General features: G+C 39.6%; 2 protein-coding genes across 3 annotated transcripts in view; one reads left to right on the top strand and one right to left on the bottom strand.

Annotated features, from left to right (window-relative positions):
* The window catches only part of MAP7 (microtubule associated protein 7), a 145660-nt gene extending 131407 nt beyond the window's left edge, over positions 1–14253 (top strand). For both annotated transcript variants that reach the window (XM_067542292.1, XM_067542294.1), the window contains 7 exons: positions 196–391; positions 2024–2125; positions 2449–2499; positions 2596–2653; positions 4683–4818; positions 10310–10542; positions 12430–14253. In XM_067542292.1, the coding sequence (XP_067398393.1) occupies positions 196–391; positions 2024–2125; positions 2449–2499; positions 2596–2653; positions 4683–4818; positions 10310–10542; positions 12430–12440 (787 nt within the window). In that variant the 3' untranslated portion in view covers positions 12441–14253. The remainder of the gene's footprint in view (positions 1–195; positions 392–2023; positions 2126–2448; positions 2500–2595; positions 2654–4682; positions 4819–10309; positions 10543–12429) is intronic.
* Positions 14254–18968: 4715 nt separating this feature from the next.
* LOC137149148 (uncharacterized) overlaps positions 18969–24328 on the bottom strand; it is a 41216-nt gene continuing 35856 nt past the window's right edge. Inside the window, exons 12-14 of the mRNA XM_067542522.1 lie at positions 23541–23675; positions 21857–21982; positions 18969–19873 (exon numbers count right to left, since the gene is read on the bottom strand). Of these exons, the coding sequence (XP_067398623.1) occupies positions 19752–19873; positions 21857–21982; positions 23541–23675 (383 nt within the window). The 3' untranslated portion in view covers positions 18969–19751. The remainder of the gene's footprint in view (positions 19874–21856; positions 21983–23540; positions 23676–24328) is intronic.

Genomic DNA, 24328 nt, shown 5'->3' with positions numbered 1-24328 from the left:
ACAGCTGTGCCACGCCATGGCTTCACTCACCAACTGAATCACTGCCTTGGTCACTAAAGCTCGCCTGTGTTACATTTTATTCATTCAGAAGCTGAATAAAATAACAAAATGACATCTCATTGTCCCCTGACCTGGACTGCTGTTGCCATAGCCCTGCATCTACCACACTCTTACACTTGTCTTTCATGGTCACAGGCTAAAAAAGGAGGAGTTGTCGCAGAAGATAGCTGAAGAGAGAGCTCGCCGGGAGGAGGAGGACGCTCGCAGGCAAGAGGTGGAAAGAAAGCAAAGGGAGACAGAGCAGGAGCGAGAAAGGGAAGAAGCGCTACGCCGGCAGGCAGAAGACAAAAACCAGAAAGAGAGGGAGGAGACGGAGCGCATTCAGAAACAAGTATGCTTCTCTATGGAGTTTTTATACCAGGCTGTGTGATGATGATTTGGATTAATAATGTCATGGGTAGCTCTAGATTTTCTTTTGGATCTGAAGATTATATTAAAAATTTAAGGTGACATATAGACTGACTCTTACGTTCATAGATGGTACAGAACAGCAGGGATGTATTTCTCCCTGGAAAAATCTAGCAGGTGGTGGAACTTTATCTGTAGAACTTTTGGTTTGTTTTTAATTTAAAATTAGCCCCTGGGTACTATAGGCCAAATTCTCTAGTGGCGAGACTCCATTGAATTCAGTGGAGTTATAACAGAGGAGAATTTGGCCCTACAGTTTTAACATGCTAGATGCCAAGGTAACTTTAATTTTCAGAGTTAATTCTGGAAGCCTAGATGAGAGAAGCTGTGGTTTTAGCATAGGGAAGGAAATCCAAAACGAATCCTGACTCCAATACTGCCTCTATGGGGCTCATGATTTAGGAACAGATGTTGGTACTCTTATGTTGAATAACACCTTACCCCTCAAGTAGTGTTACTGAAATCAGCCAGACTGCTCAAGAAGGAAGGTGTACCACTCAATGTAAGAGTATCACAGTTGGGCCTTTGAGCTTTCTGCCCCCATTTCCCATCTGTAGAATGGGAATGATAATGCTGATTTACCAGGGCTGCTGTGAGGCTAAATTATTTAATGTATGAAAAGCATTTAGATCCATCTTTTCTCTATCTACATACTTAAAACTTAACCTTCATCACTTTAGTATGTGGGTGCCACATAAACATGAATGATATCATCCTCTCAACAAATATATAAATGTAGTCTGACCAGAATACATACAAAACACACGTTATATATACTTGCACTTAAAGGACTGTATTAAAGTGATTAAACGTATAAACTAATGAAGACATTTACTTGAAATTTTTCATAAAATGTATTTTGTACTCTGAGTATGGGTTGTAAATTGAGGCATATGCTCTACAATATTCATCTATAAAAACAGGATGAAACCTCTTTGATAAAATGCAAATCTCACTGCACCCTTAACTAGGGAACCATTATAGTGCCTCCAATAAAACAAGACAGTCTTATCTTATAGAGAAAGCCCTTCACACAATACTTCCCAAGGGAGTCTTACATTTAATTTAAAAAAACAGGAAATGAAAGCCTGTTCTATATGTGCATATGGCTATTTGTCCTTGCTTTCATTAAGCAATGACAGTGTCTGGAGAATAGGAGGGAATTCTGCTGTTTGCTGTTTTCTTTTGACCCCATCAAAAGCATCCATCAGCCCACTACATTAGTCTCATGAACACTTTTGCTAGCTTGTAGGTTAGAAAATGCATTTTCATTAGTCATCTTCTGTGCATTCATGCATGCATCATAAGACAGATGCAGAACCAAACAATATTACCAGCTTTTTAATTTACATAAAATTAGGAGAAGAAAGAGGAACACAGACATTAATTAAGAAACCTGCATTTGAGTCTGAAAATTTTGTTGATGACATAACCCCAAAGTTCCTTGTTAGATTGTTGTAAATGAAAATGTGATACAAATATTGACAGATGCCAGTGTGGATCAGCCATTACATTGTGGATAAATCCCTATTTCTTTTCCTTTCCCACTATTCAGAAAGAAGAAGATGCTCGCCTGAGAGAACAGGCAGAGCGGATTCGGTTAGAGCGTGAAAAGCATTTCCAAAGAGAAGAACAGGAGCGCTTAGAGAGGAAGAAGGTAACTGAATGTATACAGGGAATCTTAGTACTGTACATCTCGGCAGTTTGTTTATTTGCATGTGCATTGTAGAAATACTGACAGAGTTATTGCAAATGTTGCTTCAGAAATTCACTAAGGGTCTGATACATGCCTAGAGAAGTGAATGGAAAGACTCCCATTGAGTTAATGGGATTCGGATCAAGTCCCAAGAGGTTATAGAATAGAAGCGATTTGCCTTTTTTCAGTAAATGCAGTTTTAATATATTACCAAAGATTATGCGTTTTAGAGTGAATTTTTAGTCAATGTCAATAAACATTTTCCTTTGTAACTTTCTTTGTAGCGACTTGAGGAGATCATGAAAAGAACTAGGCGCACAGAAGCTGTAGATAAGGTATATGCAACATCTCATCATCCATATAAACAGCCGGGCATATTTCACTTTCCTCCAGTGCTTCTTTTAATTTACAAAACTGTGTTTCCTTTATAGAAATCTAATGAACAGCAAAATGGAGAGCTATCTAAGGCAAATGTTACTGGAGAAACAGGTATGGCATTTGACTCTGCTCTTAGCACAATACAAGAACACACATATGAATCGAAGTAGATAGGATTTTGGAATTTTGCCATCCAGCCTAACTGAAACAAATGTCAAGGGCACAAAGGACTCACTCAATTTTTTGGAGATTTTAGTTATTTTAATTATTTAAAATTTCTAAATGAGATATTTCTCAGATTTTTTTTTTTTTTAGCTATAGGTATGTAGAAAGATATTTCTATAGCTATGTAGCTCAGCGCTTAGCAAGAAAATGTCTGTTTTCTCTTCGCTTGTGGGAATGTTCCTTATAGTGAAAATGAACAAGTTCATTATGATAGTTAGATCGAGCTTGACAAGTGCTGATTCTACCATTTTACTATAGTGGTGTTACAGCTATAAGAGCCTGTTCTTTCAGGATTTTCCATATTAACCCCTATTTTTAGGATTTTACTTTATCTCAGTCATTAAAACAAATTGCTCCTGGCTGAAATTTGATATTAGTCATAATGTTTAATAGCACTTGTCACTTATCGATACCTTCATAGTTCTGAATAAGTAATAGTTAATAATATAGGGTATATAAAATATCCAAAAGTAATTACCTGAGACTACTTGATGAATTTATTTAGAGCCCATTTGTGACTAGTCCCCCCCAGTCCCTTTGCCACTGTGCAGAGCTTACCCATATTGTGAGTCTGAGTGCAGGCTGCCTATGCAACGTGCGTGGGCTCTGTTTTCTCCTCCTCTCTCAGCTAGTGGAGTTGGCTGGCTGGGGAGGATTCTGCATGTGATGCAGCATACATTCTCTTCCTTCTCACCATGCAAAGCTGAAGCTCCTGAGGAATCTTGACTCTGAGGAGTGTCCCTGAAAAATAATCCCTTCTGGAGATGCTCTGACACAGGCCTGAGAGTAAACACCCAGTCTAGTCAATAATAAATAGTAGGTTAAGCACGCTGTCAAGATCCTCAGAGGGAAGGTGCTCTATTACAGCCAACTATAATTATTATTAATAAAAATAATAGGAACTTAGGCCCAGATTCCTAAAGGAATGTAGGTGTTGCTGCGCTCAGCAGCACAATCCCGAACTGACTGAGGAACCTCAATCTCATTTTCAAATGGGATGTAGGCACTTAGGAATCTAAATCCCATCGACTGACATCTAGTGATGAGCCTTCTGGGTCAGGAGTGGAGGCACACTGCTAGAACAGTGTGGAGAAGCTTGCACTGCTTGCTTTTTGGATAAATTTAGAACTGTCAGGCCAACACCTTCCCAGGCCACCAGTTACCTATTGCGTTTTGATACAGTTGTGGGGCGGGCACTATTTCTTAATTTCTGAGGGGGATTTTCAGCATGTTTTACAAAGCAAAATGAGTCACATCTATTTATACAACACTGCGTCTTCAGTCAACAAAAGCCAGAGTTAAGATTGAAAGTTTATCCTTCTCTCTCAAAAACTTGCTTCTTAGGTTTTACAATCTTTGGTAAGATTGTGCACAGTTGTGGGATAATGGCAGTACCTGTCCTAGAAGGCATGAACTACATCCCTAATTGCTCCCCCACCTAACTATATAACAAAAAGTTGTAGTTTCTGCTTTTGTTGATTTCAGGTGGGGCAGTTACATTTGTCATCCTGTTCGTGTGTGTCTGTGGAGTGAAACGTGAGAATATCACACTCTCCCTAAATGGAAATAAGTTTGTTTTATGTGCAGCATTTTCGTAGATTCCAAGACTAGAAGGGACCATTGTGATCATCTAGTCTGACCTCCTGTGTAACACAGGCCAAAAGCTGAGATTTACTGCTATTCAAAAGAAATACATTTCACTTTGGAATTTTGTTTATTCATTTGTGTCTGGGTTATTTGAACTTCTTAAGAGGGAACCCAAACTTGATATGTATTATTACAGATTGAAGTGTTCTTGACTGTACAGGATTTAATTGTTTTTGGGTTGTTTTTTTTTTTTTTTTTTAATCCTACTTTCTGGATTTTCTTTAAATTTTTGTGGATTTCTTTTTTTTAACTTTCTCCTTTTTTCTAGTAACCAGTCCCACATCTCTCTCAGACTCTGTAGTGGCATCTCAGCTTCAACATGTGACAGAATCACCACACAATGGGGAACCGGTAACCCACTCACAAGTAGTCATTTCACATCAACCTACAGTAAATATGGACAGGTGAGAATAATCAGGAGGATTATAAAGAGTTTAGAGGATGAGGGATGTTAAAATAACATAGTTTATCTCATAGTCTCATTTATTTAATAAAGTAAATTAAAGCTAGACCTTATTCTTTTTTCCACTGTTTTGTTTTTTCTTCCCCAATGCTCTGAAAAGGAATATATTTTATTTAGAAATTACCCATTTTTATCTGGTTGTAGTGATGAAATTTGTAAAACCATAGCACTTTTACTCTTCACAATATTATTTGAAAGTAAATTTGCTCTTTGCCAGAAAATACTGTAGTTGTTAAATCTTAATGGGGAAGGACAATGTTTCTTTCTTCCTTTCCAAGAATTGAAATATTATTGAGAGAGAGAGGCTGTGCACACCTAGTTCAGAAAATGCTTTCTAAAACAATTTTGCATTCACCACAGTGGTTTTCTTGTGTTTATGGACTGCTTTGCTTTTAACCAGTGAAGTTGTCTTTGTACTCTACAGAGTATTAACCTGTTTTGATCAATTGACAATTACTTGATGTGAGTTAGAGAATTATCCTGTGTTGATTAAAAGCATTCATTCCCTGTAAAGGTAGTTTTGGAAACCAGACATATATCATTGCAGGTCTCTGTTGCCATGGGGCAAGTTGTGCACATTTTGAAACATCGCTTTGAAAAAATGCTTGAAAACATTTGTATTTAGTCAAGTAAAGGCTGGTGTCCTGTAGGTTTGAGCTGTCAGTTTTTCTCAGTTTCAGTATTTGCTCTTCTCATGTTGCATTGCAGAAAACCTAATTACACCATTGTGAGTTCATATTTTATGCAGCAGGAGCCAAAATACCAATGAAAAATCAGAATGTAAGAAGCTGGCCAACAGACTTTAAAGGGCAGTATGCTCTGCGGTATGATTGGCTCTAATTAAAGAAGGAAATCATCCTCCATGAATATCTCTACATGCCTGAGGGATACTTAGTCTCTTGTCACACTGACAAGGATGCCTTTCCTGAGAGAAGCTCTGTCAGTGACACTGAACATTGAACTGTGTTAGATGAACTTCACAAAGCCGTTTCATAATTGTACAAGGCAGTTATTAAATTCTAATTATTTCTCAATCTTAAATGCACCTTGATGTTTGTCATACAACATATGACTCTCTAATAATTACTGTCATGGAGCATCATATGCAGAGTAGAAGGAACCTCAGAGCAGGGTAAGAAATAAATCAACATGACACAGCTCCAACAATAAAAACAGAACATATTACTCTATATAAAGAAAGGCAGCAACATGGTAGCTTGGGCTACTGAGTGACTGTGAACATTTACTAAATGTCTACACTGGATTATACTTCAGGATAAGATTGTGTCACAGAGGTCCTGGAAGTCACTGATTCAGTGACTTCCAGGACTTCTGTGACATTTTCTGCTTCAGCCCTGGGGTGGCAGGGCCCAAGCTGTAGCTCCCAGCTGCCATAGGTGGCAGGGGACCCCTTAGCTTCAAGCCACCACAGGCAGTGGGAGGCTCTGCAGACCCAGAACTGTCAGCCGCCGGCCCCACAGCTCCCAGCCTACAGGTGGCAGGGTGACCCAGAGTGCTGAACCACTGGCTCTGGAGCTCCCTGCCACCATGGGTGGTGGGGAGACCCACAGACCCGAGCTCCCTGCCGCAGCAAGGGGCTCCTCACAGCTCTCTGCCATGGTGAGCAGCTTGGGACCCCACAGCTCCCAGCCACCAGCCCCAGCGCTCAAAGCCACTGCAGGTGGCGGGGGTTCCTGGAACTCTGAGCTGCCAGCCCCACATGGCGACAGGGGGCCTTCGCAGACCTGGAGTTCCCAGCTGCGACCCTGCACCTCTGAGCTGCAATGGGGGAGGCCCAGAACTGTCAGCCCCTGGCCCATCCGGGGTTTCAAAATTTTGGCACCAAAGCTGGGCTTTGCTTTCTTTTTTCCCCTTAATTCACTGAACGGTATCCATAAGCAATACCATAGAATCATAGAAATTGAACTTAGATAACTCCTGTTGGGTTACCTATTCCATCTCCCTGCCAGGAAAAGATTGTTGCCTACAATATATTTTCTAATTCTTTACCCAAATTATGTCCTATCTGCCCCTTATCTTTGGAGAATGTTTCACTGTCTAATGAACTATGTTGTTAAGAATGTTTCTGAAGTTAAGCCTTTTGTTTTTCTTAATTTCATATCAGTACTCCTACTTCCACCTTCCTGTACCATCCGCAAATATCTTTGCACTGGGCCCGTGCTTGGTTCTTACCATGTTAAGTCCAGGCCAGTCTCGAAAAAGGCACTACTAGGGACCAGTGACAGTGGAAAGGGTAGAGTCTTGGGCTGAAAAAAATGCTGCTGGGTTACCAATGCTTATACAGTATTAATTTCTTGGGCTATGTCTACATTGATGGCAGCAAATTCTCCACCGTCAGATAGATTTATCTAGATCAGTTGAGCAGAAGTGGAGACCCGCTCAATCGACCCGGAAAGCGGCACTACTAATCCACATCGGCCAGGTGGAATAATGCTGTGTTGATGGGAGGGCATTTCCCGTTAGCGCAGTGAACTGAAGACACTGTGATAAGTAGGAGTTAGGAAGTGGACGGGAAATATGCAGGCTACGTAGAGTAGCTTGCATATCTCCCGTCGACTGCCACTGAATTTCATGGTGAGTGTAGATATAGTCTCAGTCTGGCGTTCTGTGATCTATCAGCCTTTAAAACTCCTTTACTCTGACTATTTTGCCTTCCCCACAGCTCCACTTCTTCATTACTGCCCTGGTTTTAGAGCCTGCTATCTCTGGAAATGGTAGAGGTACAGCCTTTATCCAAAAGCCTGGAATCCTGCATCTAAAATTAAGATCTAAGGTTAAGCATTAATCTCTACTTCTGATGGCTCTGCTAAAATAATGTTAATAAATCAGATGACAGTCGTTATTTAAGGTCCAGCATCTCCTAAGATCCAAGAACAGCCAAGTATAGAAATACTTTGACAGATCACTACAAATGCTTTAAGGACCAGTAAAGTTTTCCAGGCACTAATCCTAGATGAGTGATCAAAAAAATTAATTCTTCATTCATGTTTACTCCTTTCATATACTTTTAAGTATCTATCAGGTCCAGCCATAACACTGTAATCATCACTTAGCCAAGCAATATATATATTATACTTGCTCTTTTATAGCACTTTGCAAACAAGATTAGTATCATTATCCTGATTTTATGGATTGGGAAACTGAGACACAGAATGGAAGTGACTTGCCCAAGTCTTCCAGACAGCCATTGGCAGAACCAGGAATAGAACCCATATCTACTGTGTCCAGTCCAATGTTCTATCCACTAGACTACATTCCCTGTCATTTAAAAATCCCACCTAGCATGTCAACAAAGTGAAGAAGGGGGTGGTCTTCTGAGAGGATGGATAATTTGTGGCTCAGGCACTGGCCTGGCACTCAGAAGACCTGGGTTCAAATCCCTGATGTCCAGATTTCCTGTGTAATCCTAGTTAAATCCCTTAATCTCTCTGCCTCAATTCCACATGTATAGGATAATGATACTTCTTCACTATTTCATGTGGATGCTGTGAGGATAAATTCATCAATGTTTGTGAAGTGCTGAACACCATAGAAAAGCCAGTAAATAAAAATAAACCATGTGCCAATTAGAAGTTATTAAAAAGACTCTCAAACCTACGATCAACTGAAAACTCACCCTGTAATACCAAACCACCTGCTCAGAAATGGCCTGAGAAAATCGATATGCCCTGTCAGACCTGGGTGGAGGAAAAGAAATTCCAGAGATGTCAGACCCTGACATACGAATCTGGACACTCTCAGCTTGAGCATTCCAGCTGATCTCAACAGCTGTGGTATGGTCCAAATAGAAAGGAGGTGCTTTAGGTTGCCAGGACCCAAATTAAGGGTCTTATTATTTATGTATACGTTACTGTAAGTTTACATAATGCTTTATGGACAAATAAAGATCAATGTCTGCCCCAAGGATCTTAAAATCTAAGCCACAATGCTGCCGTTCTCACAATGAGTAACACCATAATCCTCCTACATGGAATGAGGGACCACTCAACGGAAATAAGTGTAGCAGAATCAGATGTTGAAAACTGGGGTGTGTTAAGCAGGAGAGAAGTTATAAAACTAAGATAACATGGAGGTTTAGGATAGTGATTCATTCACAATCAAGGCTCATCAGGGCTTTTTGGTGTTTTTAATACTTTTGCTTAAAGGGAAATATTGGGGTTTGTTGGCCTCAGAGAAGAGATATTTTAATGGGGGACTTGGAGGAGGAGAGGGCAGACGGTCAAGAAGGGGGTGCCAGAAAGACATATGGGGAAGCAAGAAAGAAGGCCCAGTTCTGAGTGAGAGACATTGAGGATGTTGGTATTGGCTTGGGCAGAGTGAACGAGGACAAGGGCAGAGAGGTTGGATGGGGCAAAGATGAGCAGGCCTTGAAGGTAAGGACTAGGAACTTGCAGAAGGTGATGAATCTGAAGGAGGACTGGATGGTCAAAGTAGCAGACACAATAAATGAGTTTCACATCTGGAAGGATGTCAAATAGGTCAGAAAGAGAAGGTTACAGTAGTCAAGGCAGGACGAGCAGAGCCTACAAAATTAGGAATGGCGAGACATATTGAGATTCTGCAAGCCTTGTAAAGGAAAGTACTTGACATTATTAAGAAGAAAGACACTTGCAGTCTTAAAGAATGTCAATCTCAAGATATTTTAGAAGTAAAGAGCAGAGAAAGGTAACAGATGAATGCCTTAGAAGTACCAAAGGTAATTAGGTACATACATAGGGTTGTATTACCTTTCTCTTTCTTTTGTTTCCTTTTTGTGTGGGTCACTTGCCATAGCCATGATATGTCCATTGATACTATGGTGCAGCAAATTATGTCATACTTATGAGTAATATAGGGGTATAACATCAGCAGGCTTAATGGACACAGTCATATTCTGAAATAGGACATTTATTGAACAAAATTAGAGTGTAGATTATCTCTAAATATGGCTTGTGTAACATGATAGCTCTGTAATTAATGTTTAATATAGCATACAGAAAATCACTGTAGATGAACGCAGACTTCTCTTCTACTTATAATGTTGCTTTTACTTAATGCATTTCTTTCAAAGTAATTATTTTGGTTCTGACAGATCAACAGAAAGACATACATGTAAGTGTCGTCTATCTTCAACAGGCGGATATGTTAGATAGTGGGGAGTCATTTTCCAAATTTGGATCTGGACTTAAGTATTTTCCTTAAAAAAAATTTTCTTAGGGAGAAAAAAATGTGATTGCTCATAAGGATGAAAACGAATGCAGAGCTCATTAGTTCGTTGCTACTCCAAATACTGTACTGAATAATAATACAGTATATGAAAACAAATGGTCTTTAAAATGTGAGGATTGTTTTGTTTCAGCTCTTGACCAACTGTATTCCAGTATGCTTAGAATGTGTAATAGCAAGATATTTATTTCTATTTTTTCTTCCAGTAATCTCAATCCTGGAAAACAACCAAATGAAAATGGAGTGTCTATGCAGAATGACAACTTCGAAGAGATCATAAACTTACCCATTGGATCTAAACCATCCAGATTAGATGCCATGAACAATGATGGAAGCAATAGCCCTGAAATTCCTTTGAATCCAATTTTAGCCTTCGAAGATAAGGGGACTCTAGGGCCATTGCCTCAGGTAGATAGTGTTCAAACACATCAAACAGCAGGTAGGTTTTCTCTGGACCATTAGAATTTGTAACCTTTTTGTAAATGAGAGAAACCATGAAGTACTTAAGCACTTCAGATTGTAAGATCTATGGGGCAGGGAACATGTCATACTATGTGTTTTCAAAGCCATATGTACATGCGTAGTGCTATGAGAATCATGAATGTTAACCTAATTTCAGGAGGAAAAAGGGGTTCTTAGTTAATATTTGCCTCATGCATGTAGGTGTGTGAAAAACAGATGTTTCAGTTCACGGGCAATTCTGAAAAAAAAAATCATTTCAGTCACAGATCCACAGGTCCAGTGCTTTGGAACAGTCCCTGGGAGGACTCCTTCAGTATGTCAGACTCTCACTTAGGGTCACACACTCACTTCACTGCCTCCAGGGGACTGAACCTTGGAGTATTCAGCACCCCCGCTTCACACCATTAGCTCCCTTCAGCAAGTCCACCTGAGTTGGATACCTGAGAGAGAGACTTGTACACCTAAAGGGCGCAATGCACTCCCAGCTCCCTTAAACTGGAGTGACTCTTAGCCAGCATTGTAAAAGCTGAAGCGTTTATTAGATGTGTGGAACACAGTGTAGAAAGTCCTTAGTTAACATAGAGAACAGAAAGTTAGAACATAGTCCATCTGGGTTAATCCAGAGCCCTTTGACCCCTCTTCAGTCTCAGTCCAGGATCATCTCCTACTTCTAGCAGCCCACACTAAACAACCTCACCTGGGCTCTCCTTTGTCCTTGTTCCTGGACAAATATTGTCACCTGACTCTCCTAAGCCCTTTGGTCTCCAACTGGTCACACCCGGCTGGCTTCCTGCAGAGGATGGACCATCCATGGTTGTTAGTTGCTAGGTGCCAAATGCCTGTGCAATTGAAGTGGCTATTGTCTTCTCCGACTCTGCCTGGCCATGGGGGCCCAGGCCTCAGGCAGCTAGGTGTCAGTCACATCCAGCTCTCTTGGTCTCTGCAAAGAGTAAACAACCTTTTCCCACCCCCTAGTTAAGCATACACCTGAGGCATACACCATGTTCATACAGAATATTATGAAAAATTCTCGCTCCGTCACACAGATTGAAGAAGACGTTTTGTTTTGACAAAATTGAAATGTTTTGTTTCAATAAAGCAAAATGTTACATTTTTATGTTGACCATTTTAAAATGTTTTTGATGGTGTCTTAATGCAAGCCAATGCATTTTTGGAAACAAAAAGTTGTTTTGACCCAAAAAATCAAAACATTTCAATTTTTTCAGATTTTTTTTGCTCTTTTTTAACTGAAACAATTCAGCAAAAGCAACATAAATTCACAAAATGTTGTGTTTCCGTATCTGCATTTTTTTTGCTGAAAAAGGTTTCGAATGAAAAATTTCACTCAATTCCACTCATGAGAATGTTTTATAATGTTTGCACAAAGCTTTTCAGCTGTTGCATGATCAAGAGAACTCTGCTGTGACATAATTAGTTGCCACTGTATTACCAGCTTGTGATTCGGCACTATGTTCCAATTATCCAAATGTAAAGTTGTGCCCCTCTTGTGGATGTTCTCTCCGTGGAGCGGGGGAGAAATAGTTACTGCCTTGTACATAAGAATCCTGAATACCCTTCCCTAGAAGAGTCTCCTGGTCATTGAGTTATCTCTGACATTGATACGGAAGGTTTGGCTGCAGCATGAATCACTGTGAATCTCTGTAAAGAAGCAGACTAGAATTTTTTATATATTGGGTGTGAACTGAGTAATAAATATCTGAAGTTAAATCTGCTGCCTGCATTATTTCCTTTTTCCATGTTTGAGTAAAAGGATCAGCCAATGAAACAGCTCTTTAAATTGACTTTTTTAGATAAAAATCACTGCCATCTGCTAATCTGTCCTTTTTACTGCCTTTCATTATAGAAGTTATCTGATCGTTTCTTCTGAAGAGCCAAAGATGAAGTAAGCATCTCTGCTGCCTATGGAGTTCCTTCCATACTATGAAGGAGTGTTTTATTTTCTCTCTCCGGTTTTCTAAAAAGTTCATGGATATCTTTTTGAAAGGACCTTCGTAGAACCAGCAGAAGAAGTGATGGAGAATAGATGTGGATTATCTTTCTATCTAATAGTTTTCACCACTAGAAAATCATGCTTCACATGCATTATTTAAAATGGCTTTTTTCCAACAAGCTCTTTTTCACAAATCAATATTTTCCGCATTCTTCAAGACAAAAGGCACTGGAATCTGACAGTAATGGACTGATTGGGGTAAAGGGCCTGATTTTTTTTTTGAAGATGGGTGTTTGGTTTAAAAAGGTATAATGTAAAATTGGCAACTAATCTTTTACATTTTACGGATCTAATACTTGAAAAATAAACATCTCATTGCTCTACAAGTAGGGCTCATGGGAGGTTTCATTTAAACCTGTGGGTTTAAATATTATTGCAGAGAACTCTAATTATGGGGGCAAAATATAGGCTTCTGTATCAGGTTCTTGTAAATGTAGCTTCTATGTGGACATTCTGTAAATTCAGATGTCACTTCGATCTTCTTGCATTTTCTTTAAAAACATGAAACAACAGGTTTTAAAATGTGAAAAATTGAAAGCATTATTTTTTCATGGACAAGACGAAAACCTGTTGTTCTCCTAGATAATGTATTTATGAATTTTGTTCAGTACAAAAATAAATCATTTAATTGAATAAATTAGAAAAATGTGGCAAAATAACATTGCAAAACTGATTTTATTTGCATTCATGTTCACGGTATGATAAAAGATAAACACACATGCAGACACACAGAAAAATCCGTTTTGAGCCCTGTAAATTGCTGCTGTTCTCAGCAATGGAAGGATCTTTTTTTGCCTTATCAGATTGTGACAGTGTGTGTGTGAACCTGAATATTGATTTTGTGGGAAGAAAGGAAGGGTTGTTTTTGGAAGGGTTGCTCATTTCAGAGCAAATGGAAAATGGTGGGTGTTTGTTCTTTTTATTTGTTTGTTTAATGCTCACTTTTAAAATGCGGTACACTTTATTACTGGGTAATGACTTGAATCTTATCATTCCTCTTTAGTCCACTAACATTGATTTTTCACTTTCATCATTCCACATTTGTCACTTTTGCTGCTACTGAGGTTGACTGTAAAATCTTGCACTTTTTTTTTTTTTTTTTTTTGCTTTTGTAAACAATGCTATTTACTACTTAAGTGTTGTGCGTGAGACACACTGCCAGGATACTGGTTGAAGTCAATGGGACAGATCTTCAGGTGGGGTAAGCTGAGGTCCATGGAGCTATGACTCTTTACACCCACGGGGATCTGCCCCAGTGAGATTCCTTTGATTAACTCCTTTGGGCATTGGATCAGGCCATAATGAGCAGCACTGCAGCAAGCCTGTTATCAAAGGAAAGCTCAATTTAGGATAAGAGTTGAAAGAATTCTGTGAAGAATGTTTGAAGAGCTGACTTTCCACAGCTACCGCGTGAGTGTTTTCTCAAAAAGGAGATTGGATAAATCCACTGGAAATTTAATGAGATGATGATACTTCATCTACCAGATTATATGAGGAGGGAAAAAGCCATTCAGTCAGAATGTTTAAAAATAGTTTGTGATATAGTAAAATTAATTGGGTTCGTTTTCTGCTTTCTTTATAGTTCTCCATGTACATAGCCATTATATTTAAAACTATGTCCAAAATGTGTAGGTTTTATTTCTTTTAATCTATATAGTATAAAAGAATCAAATAAAATTTGTCTGAAATATTTGTACCTTTTTATATTTTGGTTATCTTGTTATATTAGTTTTATCCAGGGAGCAGTTTATACTTGAAAATTGATCTAGCTACTCTTCACTTATTTGTGACTCTTTGGTTTCCTCTAATCTATTTATCAGGCAAGTAGCACAAAATCATTTACAAGTAGGGATAGGCCAAGGAGTTGGTATTTAGATCCAGATTCAAATTATGTTTAAGTCAAGGGTTGAATTAGGATTCAAGTTTGATGGCCTGGAAATCACATGAATGTTCTCATGAGATTTCAGACCAAAAACTCTGATTCAGCATTGAAGTCAACAGGACTTCAGAACATACTTAAAATTAAGCACGTTCTTAAGTACTTTGCCAAACCTGGACTATAATGAGAAGGGTTCTCATGAAATTATTCTATATCTAAACCAGAACTAGGAAAAAAAAAACCCTTTCTAACTTGGAACCAATACTATAAGGGTGAATTCAGATCTGGGCATTTGGATTAGAATTACTGACAGAAAATTCATAGATTTTGAGATTTGAAGTCCTGGTTTTGACCCACCTTCATTTGGAAACGAGATTTTAAATGGAGGAAAAATTCTGCTTTAAAACATTGTTTTTGTTAATTGACCATATTGGTTTTGACCCACCTTCATTTGGAAACGAGATTTTAAATGGAGGAAAAATTCTGCTTTAAAACATTGTTTTTGTTAATTGACCATATTATCAGATGGAGGTGGGCATGGCCTATAATGGTGTCCACTTTGTAGACAACTACTGTATCTGCTTTAACCATCTGCACAATCAGAGGCTGTTTGACTATTTCAGGAGGGTGAATTAGGCGTTGTAAAAGTGTCAATTTCATTACAATAAAAAAAATTATTATGAAGTGAGAATCAGAACTTTTCATATCAATTAGATTATTGTTGGGAATTGAAAATATTCACCTCGTCACCTCAGTCAGACATTCATAATGCCGTAGTCAAGTGCTCTATCGCAAATTGTTCATTCCATTAAGCACAAATGCAGGTTGATTCATCAAGTTTCAGTTTCTTAGATTCTTCTCTCTTCTCTTTGTCATCTCACTCCTGACAGGAAATGACCTATTTTACTTCTTACCAAAGTCTTAAACAATGTTTGCAGTTAGAGAAAATTCCTAATAAAATAGAAAAATACTGGTTTGGGGTTCTGTGGGAGGCTATGGAATCCCCCTCATTGGAGGGTTTTTAAGAACAGGTTAAAAAAAACACCTGTCAGGGATGGTCTACGTATATTTGGTCCTGCCTCATCATGGTAGACTGGACTAGATGACTTCTCAGGCTTGCTTCCAACCCTATATTTCTATGATTCTATGAAAAACAGATAAAAGAACAGATTCTAATTTTATCACAAGTTTGCAAAGTGAACTATTTTTAGGGTTGGAAGGATTAAATTTTTATCAGTAAATTCTGGAAACGTCGATTTCACCATATGCAGTGTTGTTGTAGCCCTGTGGCTCCCAGGATATTAGCGAGACAAGATGGGTGAGATAGTATCTTTTATTGGACCAACTTCTGTTGGTGAGAGAAGCAAGCTTTCAAGCTTTCACCGAGCTCTTCTTCCAGTCCAGGAAAGGTACAGATCGTTTAGCAAAAGTAGTTAGCACACATTTCAAGGGACCATTTGAGATGAAGTTAACACCCTTCTACTCATTAGAAGGAAAGGAAGGGGCGGTTGTTAGTGGGTTACAGATTGTTGCAATAAGCCATAAATCCAGTGTCTCTGTTCAGTCCATGATTTTTAGTATCTAGCAAAATTATGAATTGAAGCTCTCAGGCTTGTTTTTTGCAAAAAGTGTTGTGCAGGTTTCCTTTGAGGATGAGGATTGATAGGTGAGATACAGAGTGACTGCTCTATGAAAGGTGTCCCCCACAGATGATATGGAGTTTTTGTCTTTTATCGTTTTCCTCTGTGCGTTCCTTTGAGAGCATAGTGATTGTCTGGTTTCACCCACATAGTTGTCCTGGAGCATTTAGTGCACTGGATGTGGTACATCACATATTGTGATAGGAATGTTTTGGACCATGGATCTTGAAAGGTGTGTTGTGGGGGTATTAGTGGACATAAGTCTATAGGTTTTGCATTTGTTGTTTTGGCAGAGTCTGGTGTCACTTTGAGTTGGTGTGTCCTACTCTGAGGGGAGTTTCCTGTTGATGATGAGCTTAGAGAGGCTAGGGGGTTGTTTGAAGGCCAGAGGAGGGGGTTAAGAAAAGCTTTCTTTCAGGATGAGGTCCTTATTGAGTATGGCTTGTAGTTGTTTGATGATACCCTGTATGGGTTCCAGTGTGCTAGGTCATAACTAGGAGTGTGTGGTCAGGGGAGGATTTATTTCTGTATTGAAGCAAGTTCTCTTGGGGTATTGGGGTGGCCTGTTTCATGATGCAATCTACTTCTTTGGTGGAGTGCCATTGTTTGGTGAAGGCAAGTTTGTGTGTTAAGGTGTGTATCCTGGGCTTTCTCCTCAGAGCATGTTCTGTGGTATCTGAGTGCCTGGCTATCGATAACAGATTTATTGGTGTGTTTGGGGTGGTTAGTGGATCTGTGAGGGTCGGTGTGGTGATCCATGGATTTCTTGTAGTTGTCTGTAGGGTTCCATTGTTGAAGCTGATCATGGGATCCAGGAAGCTGATGCTGGTGTGGGAGGATTCCAGAGAGTGTTTAATGGATGGATGGTGGTGGTTGAAGTTGCGGGGAGGAGTGGAGTTTAGAACACAAAGGCTGTAGTAATGGTCACAAGAAGGAAGTCATGATGGGTGGGGTGATTCATCCCAGCACTGGTGCTAGGGTCATCATAAAGACGGAAGCGGGGTAGCTTGCACTTTCTCATTCAGAGGCTTCTGGATTTGGTTCAGCTTCTGGTACAAGTAAGGCCAGCACTCTGGGGTGCTTTAAGTATTACCCGCACTGCCATATCCTCCAGGAGCCTTATGGCAGTGGAGAATCGCAAGGGGCCAGGGACTGCCCCAGCCACACCTACTTCCACCCCAGGTCTCTGCAGAACACTCCCAATGCACCACCTGTGCCAGGTGCTCCTGCAAAGGTGGGTCTACACCTGCCATATAGGCCCTTGCACCCGTGGTATTTACTACAGGGACTCATGCTTGGCATTGCTATGTTTGGCTCGCAAAAGAAACAATGACAATTCAGGCCCACATTCTTCAGAATTTGGTCCAAACCATATCCTAAAGTTAAGAGCAAGTCACAAGCAATGGCAATGGTTTTGTTCATACTTCAGCTAGCACTGACCATCAAAAAGATGAATAACTTTGTTGCTTCCTTTTACACAAACAAATTGGGTTGCATGAAATCCTGTTCTTTAGGAAGCCTGGTTCGAGCGTATGCTTCTTAAAGCTGGACATCTTCCAGGAACGTCAACAGAGCCCGCTTTCTCAGCTGAATTATCAAACTGAGTTGATAGGAATTCATTCAAGAGCAATGGCAGCTTATGTGATGCTTCCAGAGCTGTGAGGCACCTCTCCACCATTTGCCTTTAGCGTGAGGAAGCCTTGTCGGTGTTTGCTAGGGGTCAAATCCCCAACTTCGCCAGCCACTGGGAACACAAACACTGCCTTTTGAGCCTATGCAAACTCTGCTGTCCCTCTGCAGGTCAGTGATAGGCACACTTCAACCCCTGAATACCTCACTGGAGTGTCCAGTCCCTGTTCCACGGGACACTCACAGAATTCACAGATCCACTGCTCCCAAACAAATGGTATGCCCCAGTGTGCCAGTTTTGTCTCAGGATCACCGCTCTGCTAAACACACAGCACTTAAATATGTTTATAATGAAAACAAGTATAAGTTTATTTAACAAAGCAGAGAGATTCTTTACAAGATTGCACTTATACTATATATATATATATAAATGAATCCCAACTGAAAAAGAAACATCCCCGCATTCATGGTAAGAAACTTTGCTGAAGGCACGTGGGAGCAGATGTTCAGCAGGACAGTGGCACAGAACTCTTGTATCCTTCCTTCTCACACATCCCTCCATCCTATATATAGTTATTTCCACCACTTAAACAATTAAACAAAAAGCTCTGGTACCATTTAGCCTTTTTTAAATCTCCGCGTGTGCACAGCTGCTGAGAGGTGGTCCAAACAGGTGCTAGATATACTACAATCCTTTTAAAGAGTACATCAAATGGCATTTGTTGCAAAATTTATAAATGCAGCCTCAAAACCTATAGGAAGAGGGGATGTTTTCTCCAAAATTATACTTTAAGAACTTTCAATGTTGGAGCAACAATTTTGGAATTGTGGTTCTGTTACCCAAAGCATGTCATGGAAAACTACTATATTCACTAAATGTAACACTGACTATAAACCCTCTAATACCAACTGTCTGTATATTTCTGTTTGCCTAGTAAATGCTTAACTGATTTACAATCACTAATTTTATGACATGCTGAAGCATGGACATATTTGTAAAACTCCAGATTTTACGTAACCACTCAGGTCCAAATTCAGCCTTCACAAAGACTTGGGATTTATACACAATTATGTGAAGGCATGATTTAGCCTTAAATCATAACAGTTAACTATCATAAGGTCACTTGAATTCTGTCAGAGATCTCCAATATTGTTTTTAAAGCTCTCCATGCCCGTTTCTTTAAAAGAATACACACACACACACACACACACACACACACACACACACACACACACACACACACACACACACACACACACACACACACACACACACACACACACACACACACACACACACACACACACACACACACACACACACCAATGCCTTTGGTGCTCCTTTAGTGCAATAAATAGACTAGCTCATGTGTGTTACAATTTCCTGAAAAAGTTCTGTTTAGAGTTGCTACAAGATGGGTTTTTTAGGAGGAAGGGGAAACAAAATGTTCATGTTAACTGCTATATTTCAAACACAACCCATGCAATGGGCATGATTGTTATTTACCTAAGTCCCCTTTATCCTGCCACTATAGTATGAAAGTGCAATAGTTTAGATGACACCCAAACCCAATGAGTTCATCACTCCATATATTATGGATGTTTTCCATTATTTTTCTCTTCTGAGTTTGCTGTCCTTCACTAGTGAACGTGTTGCCCTTTACATCTTTCATATTCTAATTCCAGTTCCTTTTCTCTTTAGTTAAGTAGCTCCAGGCACTTTAGTAACATGGGTACTATGAAATAATAAACATGGACACTGAATACTAATAGAAAATTGTTAATATCAAAGTGCATGGTATAGTTTGCATATACAAATATTTGTTAGGAGGAATGTCTGTTTAGTAAAACCAAGTTTTTACATGAATAAAACCTCACACACACAGTGCTTACTGAGAGTTCAAAAAGATATACAGGCAAGGTTTACTCAGTATTGGCTATAAGAAGTAATTTAAAAAAAAAAGTCCTCCTTTCTGAGGGATCAGGCTGTGGGATGGGATAGCATTTCATGACGAGTAAATTAAATGTTAACTGCCTTTGTGGCTGATAACCATCTTAAGGAGCTCCTGAGTTTCTTCTGTCTGTTCACGGACTTGCTCAAGATGCTCCATCAATTGACTCTGGCTGAATGCAGATGAAAATTCTGGATCTGAGAACAAAGGAAAACCAGGATATGATTGTCCAGCTGCCATCACCAAAGAGCTCTGTCCAAACATACAATCTCCCCTTTAAATTTCTTTAGAAATTCGATTTTTTTTTGTTTACACGCTATATAGCAATGTACACAATTGACTCTTTATCCATGATACAAATGAGCTGTAGTAAAAACTGTACTATGTAAACAATATTTTCTTACCACAGAAGGGATAATGATGACTCATTAGCTCCTCACCTTTGTGGGAAGGTTTGTGTGCTGTCACCCCCTGCTCCAGAAGGCCCAACACTCAGATGGCTGAGTCCAGTGTTGAATACAGCCTTCCACGTAACAGCCAAGAAGGAAACAACTTAGCCACTGAGCTGGCCAACAGTTTCTGCTTTGTTTTTGCTATTTTGGAAGCAACCCTTTAGTCTTCTTTCTACTTCCCCATCCCCCTAAAATACTATGGAAAAAAAAGGCTTAAGGGGCTCAGTTAAAACCAGTAGACCTAAAATCTGAGCCCTACCAGCTTTGGTTTGGTTTGGTAGGTGTGCCTGATCAGGCATTTGAGACTAGAACAGTGGTATCTTCCAGCAGTCTACATGCCAAGTAGTTTGAATTTTCTGCATATTGCAGTCCTCATTTTGCATCAGTGGGTGGACATTGTGGAGAAAGGTTTGTTGCTGAATCAAGTTATGTTTTAGGCCAATCAGCCTGGGAAAATGTCCTTAAATCAAAAGCAAAATGATGATATGGACAGACCATTATTCATTCTCTGATCTCCTTGTGCTAAGGACAATAATCTACTGTTAATGAGTGACAATTTAATGAACAAGCACTAACCAGGATGGTACTGGTGTGTTCTTTGTACATTTTGACATTTTTCTAAGACAGAGAGCAAGTCTAGTTCTATTTGGTGTTGGACAAACATCCATGCACAGAGCTTCTATTTCCCATTGGCAGGCTGTACTTTCCCGATAAAGCCTGTACCATTTTCAGAAAACAAAACTGCATCAGTTTGCCTTAATCTTAGGCTATGTCTACACTACAGCCTATATCAGCTAAATTTACATTGCTCAGGGGTGTGAATATCCAACCCTTGAGCGACATAAATTACACCGACATAAGCGCTCATATGCACAGCGCTATGTTAGCAGGAGAGCTTCTGTTGCTTGCAGAGGTGGTTTCTTTATGCCGATGGGAGAGCTCTCCCATCAGCATAGAGCATCTACACCATACATGCTGTAGCGACACAGCTGTATGGGTACACGCTGCAGCAGCGCTGTACATATAGACATAACCTTAGAAAAAGCCTTTTTGGTAAGCGAGTCTTGAAAAAGCCAAGGTAATTGCTGCCCCTGGGTATGCTCTCTCTCTCTTTGTTAAGGTGAGTAGAGCTAATCCCCAGTAGGCAGTAGCCCTGTCAGTTACATTTACTGCATGTGAAGCTTTTTGGCAAGGCAGTGAATGTATTGCATTGATATGAATAGGCTTGGTATTTTTGGTAATGTTGACAGATATCAATCTTTATTTTAAACGTATTTTAGATTATCGATTTATAGTTTGAGTTGTGCAAAATTATGGGATTTAAACACTTTATTTTTATTGATTTACATTTTCACAGTTACAGGAAATTATGAGGGTGGGGGTCAGACAACAATTATTTAATGACAGTAGCCATTGAGATTCAAAGAGTTAAAGCTTTATGACTGTTAAAACACACATTGTCAGCATCACATGTCAAAATATACAAAGTAAAAATCCTTAAACTCCAATTTCTCAAACCGCATTTTTCTTTCTTTGTCTACCTGCAAATTTTGATTATTATTTCTGGAAATATTTTTTCATCTGTTTGTGTGTGTGGCAAAATTGATGCTTATTGACATTTACTGATAAAACGCTAATCCTTCCAAGCCTGGATATAAGAAATTAAGACTGAGCTGTGCCTTGCAGTTTAGGAACTGGTACTTAGCACTGATGAATCATGGGACATACCTTCCTGTAATTTGCCCAACGTAGAAATACCTAGCTGCTGAAAGCGAATCTCTCGGTGGCTGAGAAAATTCATGAGGTAGCGTTGAACTTCCCCCATGTGGCATTTCAGCAGAGACATCACTTTGTCTACAATACATCAGTGGGCAGAGGGTAAGGGAGAGAGGCAGAAACAATTTAAACATTTATTTCTTACAGGTTTCATAAGGCAACATTTTTAACCAAATGAGGAATTTGATACTATTTCAAAATGTGTGTTGACTCAGCTATTTCCTCTCCCCTACCCAATTATATGATGTGTTCCAATTTTAATGGACAATAAAAGGGACTCCACATGTTATGAAGAACTCATTAGTATCAGTGATGTTGCAGTTAAATTGTATGCAACGTTTCTACTGACCAGGCTGCTGCACTGCAAGCCTGATCCACAATATTTGTATGGTAAACATGCTGTTTATGGACTTCTCAAACTAGTGATCAGCCTTTCATACTGTCCCATCTAGTCTGTAAATATTTCAAAAGCTCTGTGCACTGTTAGTGCCTTGAGGTAGCATTTGTTTCTCTGGATAAGGTTCTTCTCTAGTATAAAATGTTTGATGTTGGGTTTGAAGAAGCTCTGATTTTTTTTTCCTTTGCTAAAACCTTTCATTTCAGACACTAATATCTCTTAAGTCAGAGTGGGAGAGAATTTGGAATTTAACTACCCCTTTCACTGGAAAGAGGTGTCAAATAAGGCTGAATATTCTTTCTCCATTTCTGTTTAATTTATACATAAATCCTAATTTGCAAGTGGAAAGGATCTTTCATGGAACAAGTGTATTGGACACAGAGGTATCTATTCTTTTTGCAGATAATGCAATGCTCCTTTCATTGTCCCTCTCTGGAATTCAGAGATTACTATGTAAATTCTCAGCAGTCTGCTTTTCTGAGTGTTCCAGTTAAGTTATTCCAGAACTAAGGTAATTTTGTTGGCTCTGTTGGTCAGTGGATGGAGTTAAGTTAAACCTTCTTGAGTCAGATCGTTTCTGATATAATTTATTTGTTTTAAAGTATCCAGCCTCTGCTACCTACCCTCAGCTATATTGTATGGACAAAGTACTTTTGTTAGGTGGGGCAGGGAGAAAAAAGACTGATGATATTTCCTGTCTGTAATATGCTCAAAATTATTTCTTTCCCCCGTTGGTGAGAAATAATGTGTGCTATCCCATCCTCTTGCCCATCTTGCTTCAAGGTCCTTGATCACGTTTCTCACAGTGAGTCTCAGAAAACCACTGCAGAATGTGCAAGACCAAAAAGCAACTGGTTGCAGTGGTAAGAATAGGAGACTAAGCACCAGGGTCTCTGCTGGTGTAAATTGGTATATCTCCATGAAGTAGAGCCTATGCATCAGTACCCTGAGTTCTATTCCTGCCTCTGCCATGGATTTACTGTTTGACCACAGCTGAATCAATCTCTTGGAGCCCAAGTTTCCCTATCTATAAAATGGGGGCAGTAATACTTACCTAGCTCACCAAGGTGTTTTGAGGTTCAACTGTATTTGTGAAGTGTTTTGACATCAGATGAAGCATGCGATGGAAATGTTAATGATTATTTAGTGACTGAAGGCTAAACCCTTTTTGAAAAAATGCAGTCGACATTTCACTTTAGACAGATATAAATGTAAGTAAATTCCATGCATAACATTTACCATGACATATCATGTATCGGATAATGGAAGCAGCTTGAAATGATGGCTCTGTATGTTCCTGTTGGCCAGCCAATCTCACTAGGCACTTTATATGGGGTTCATTCATCCATTCTAGGAAGTGTAATGTGGCACCTTCTGGGAGACAGGAGGCAACAAAAAGGCTACATAAAGACATGCGAGTAAGCTGTAAAAAACCCAGGACATTAGAAATGTATCATCCAGCAGGCCAGAAGCCAGACTGTCTAAACAGGACAGCCCAAAGCCCTTTGCACAGCCGGAGGACCAGAATGAATGCAGTATTTTTGAAAAGCATCTTCTGGGACCTATGATGGGGCCACAACCTCAGGCTGTGAATTCAGTGAAGATTTGGCCTATAGAAAGGCTGATAATTTTTATAATGTGATTCATCTGTTCAGAACACATACCACTTTATGTGAAACAAAGCCATTGGGCATGGAAGTCTCAATCTGCCCAGTCACCACTGGGCAAGTGTCTGTCTCACAAAACTAACCACCACAAATCAGCAACCTTGCTGGCAGTCACTGCAGGGAGGCAAAAAGACTGATTGGTCATGAGACTGAAATACCCTCCCACCCCCAAGATGATCACTCCAGTCATGGCTGTGGCCTAGTGTGGGACAGCATGGAAAAGCTTGCACCGCTCCTCTCACATCTACCCTGGCCCTTCTGAGGATAAGGGGAGGATTTTCATCTCCAGGACTGTCCATCTGGAACTTTTGACCAACACAAAATCCAAGTGCAAAAATTAAAAAAGCTTTTTCCTCTTTC

Source organism: Emydura macquarii, unplaced genomic scaffold (genome assembly GCF_026122565.2).
Source record: "Emydura macquarii macquarii isolate MOO-44397 ecotype Brisbane River unplaced genomic scaffold, CSIRO-AGI_Emac_v2 contig_705, whole genome shotgun sequence".
Lineage (NCBI taxonomy): Eukaryota > Metazoa > Chordata > Testudines > Chelidae > Emydura > Emydura macquarii.
The sequence above is the reverse complement of the archived record's forward strand: the minus strand, read 5'-3'. Positions and strand labels throughout refer to the sequence as shown.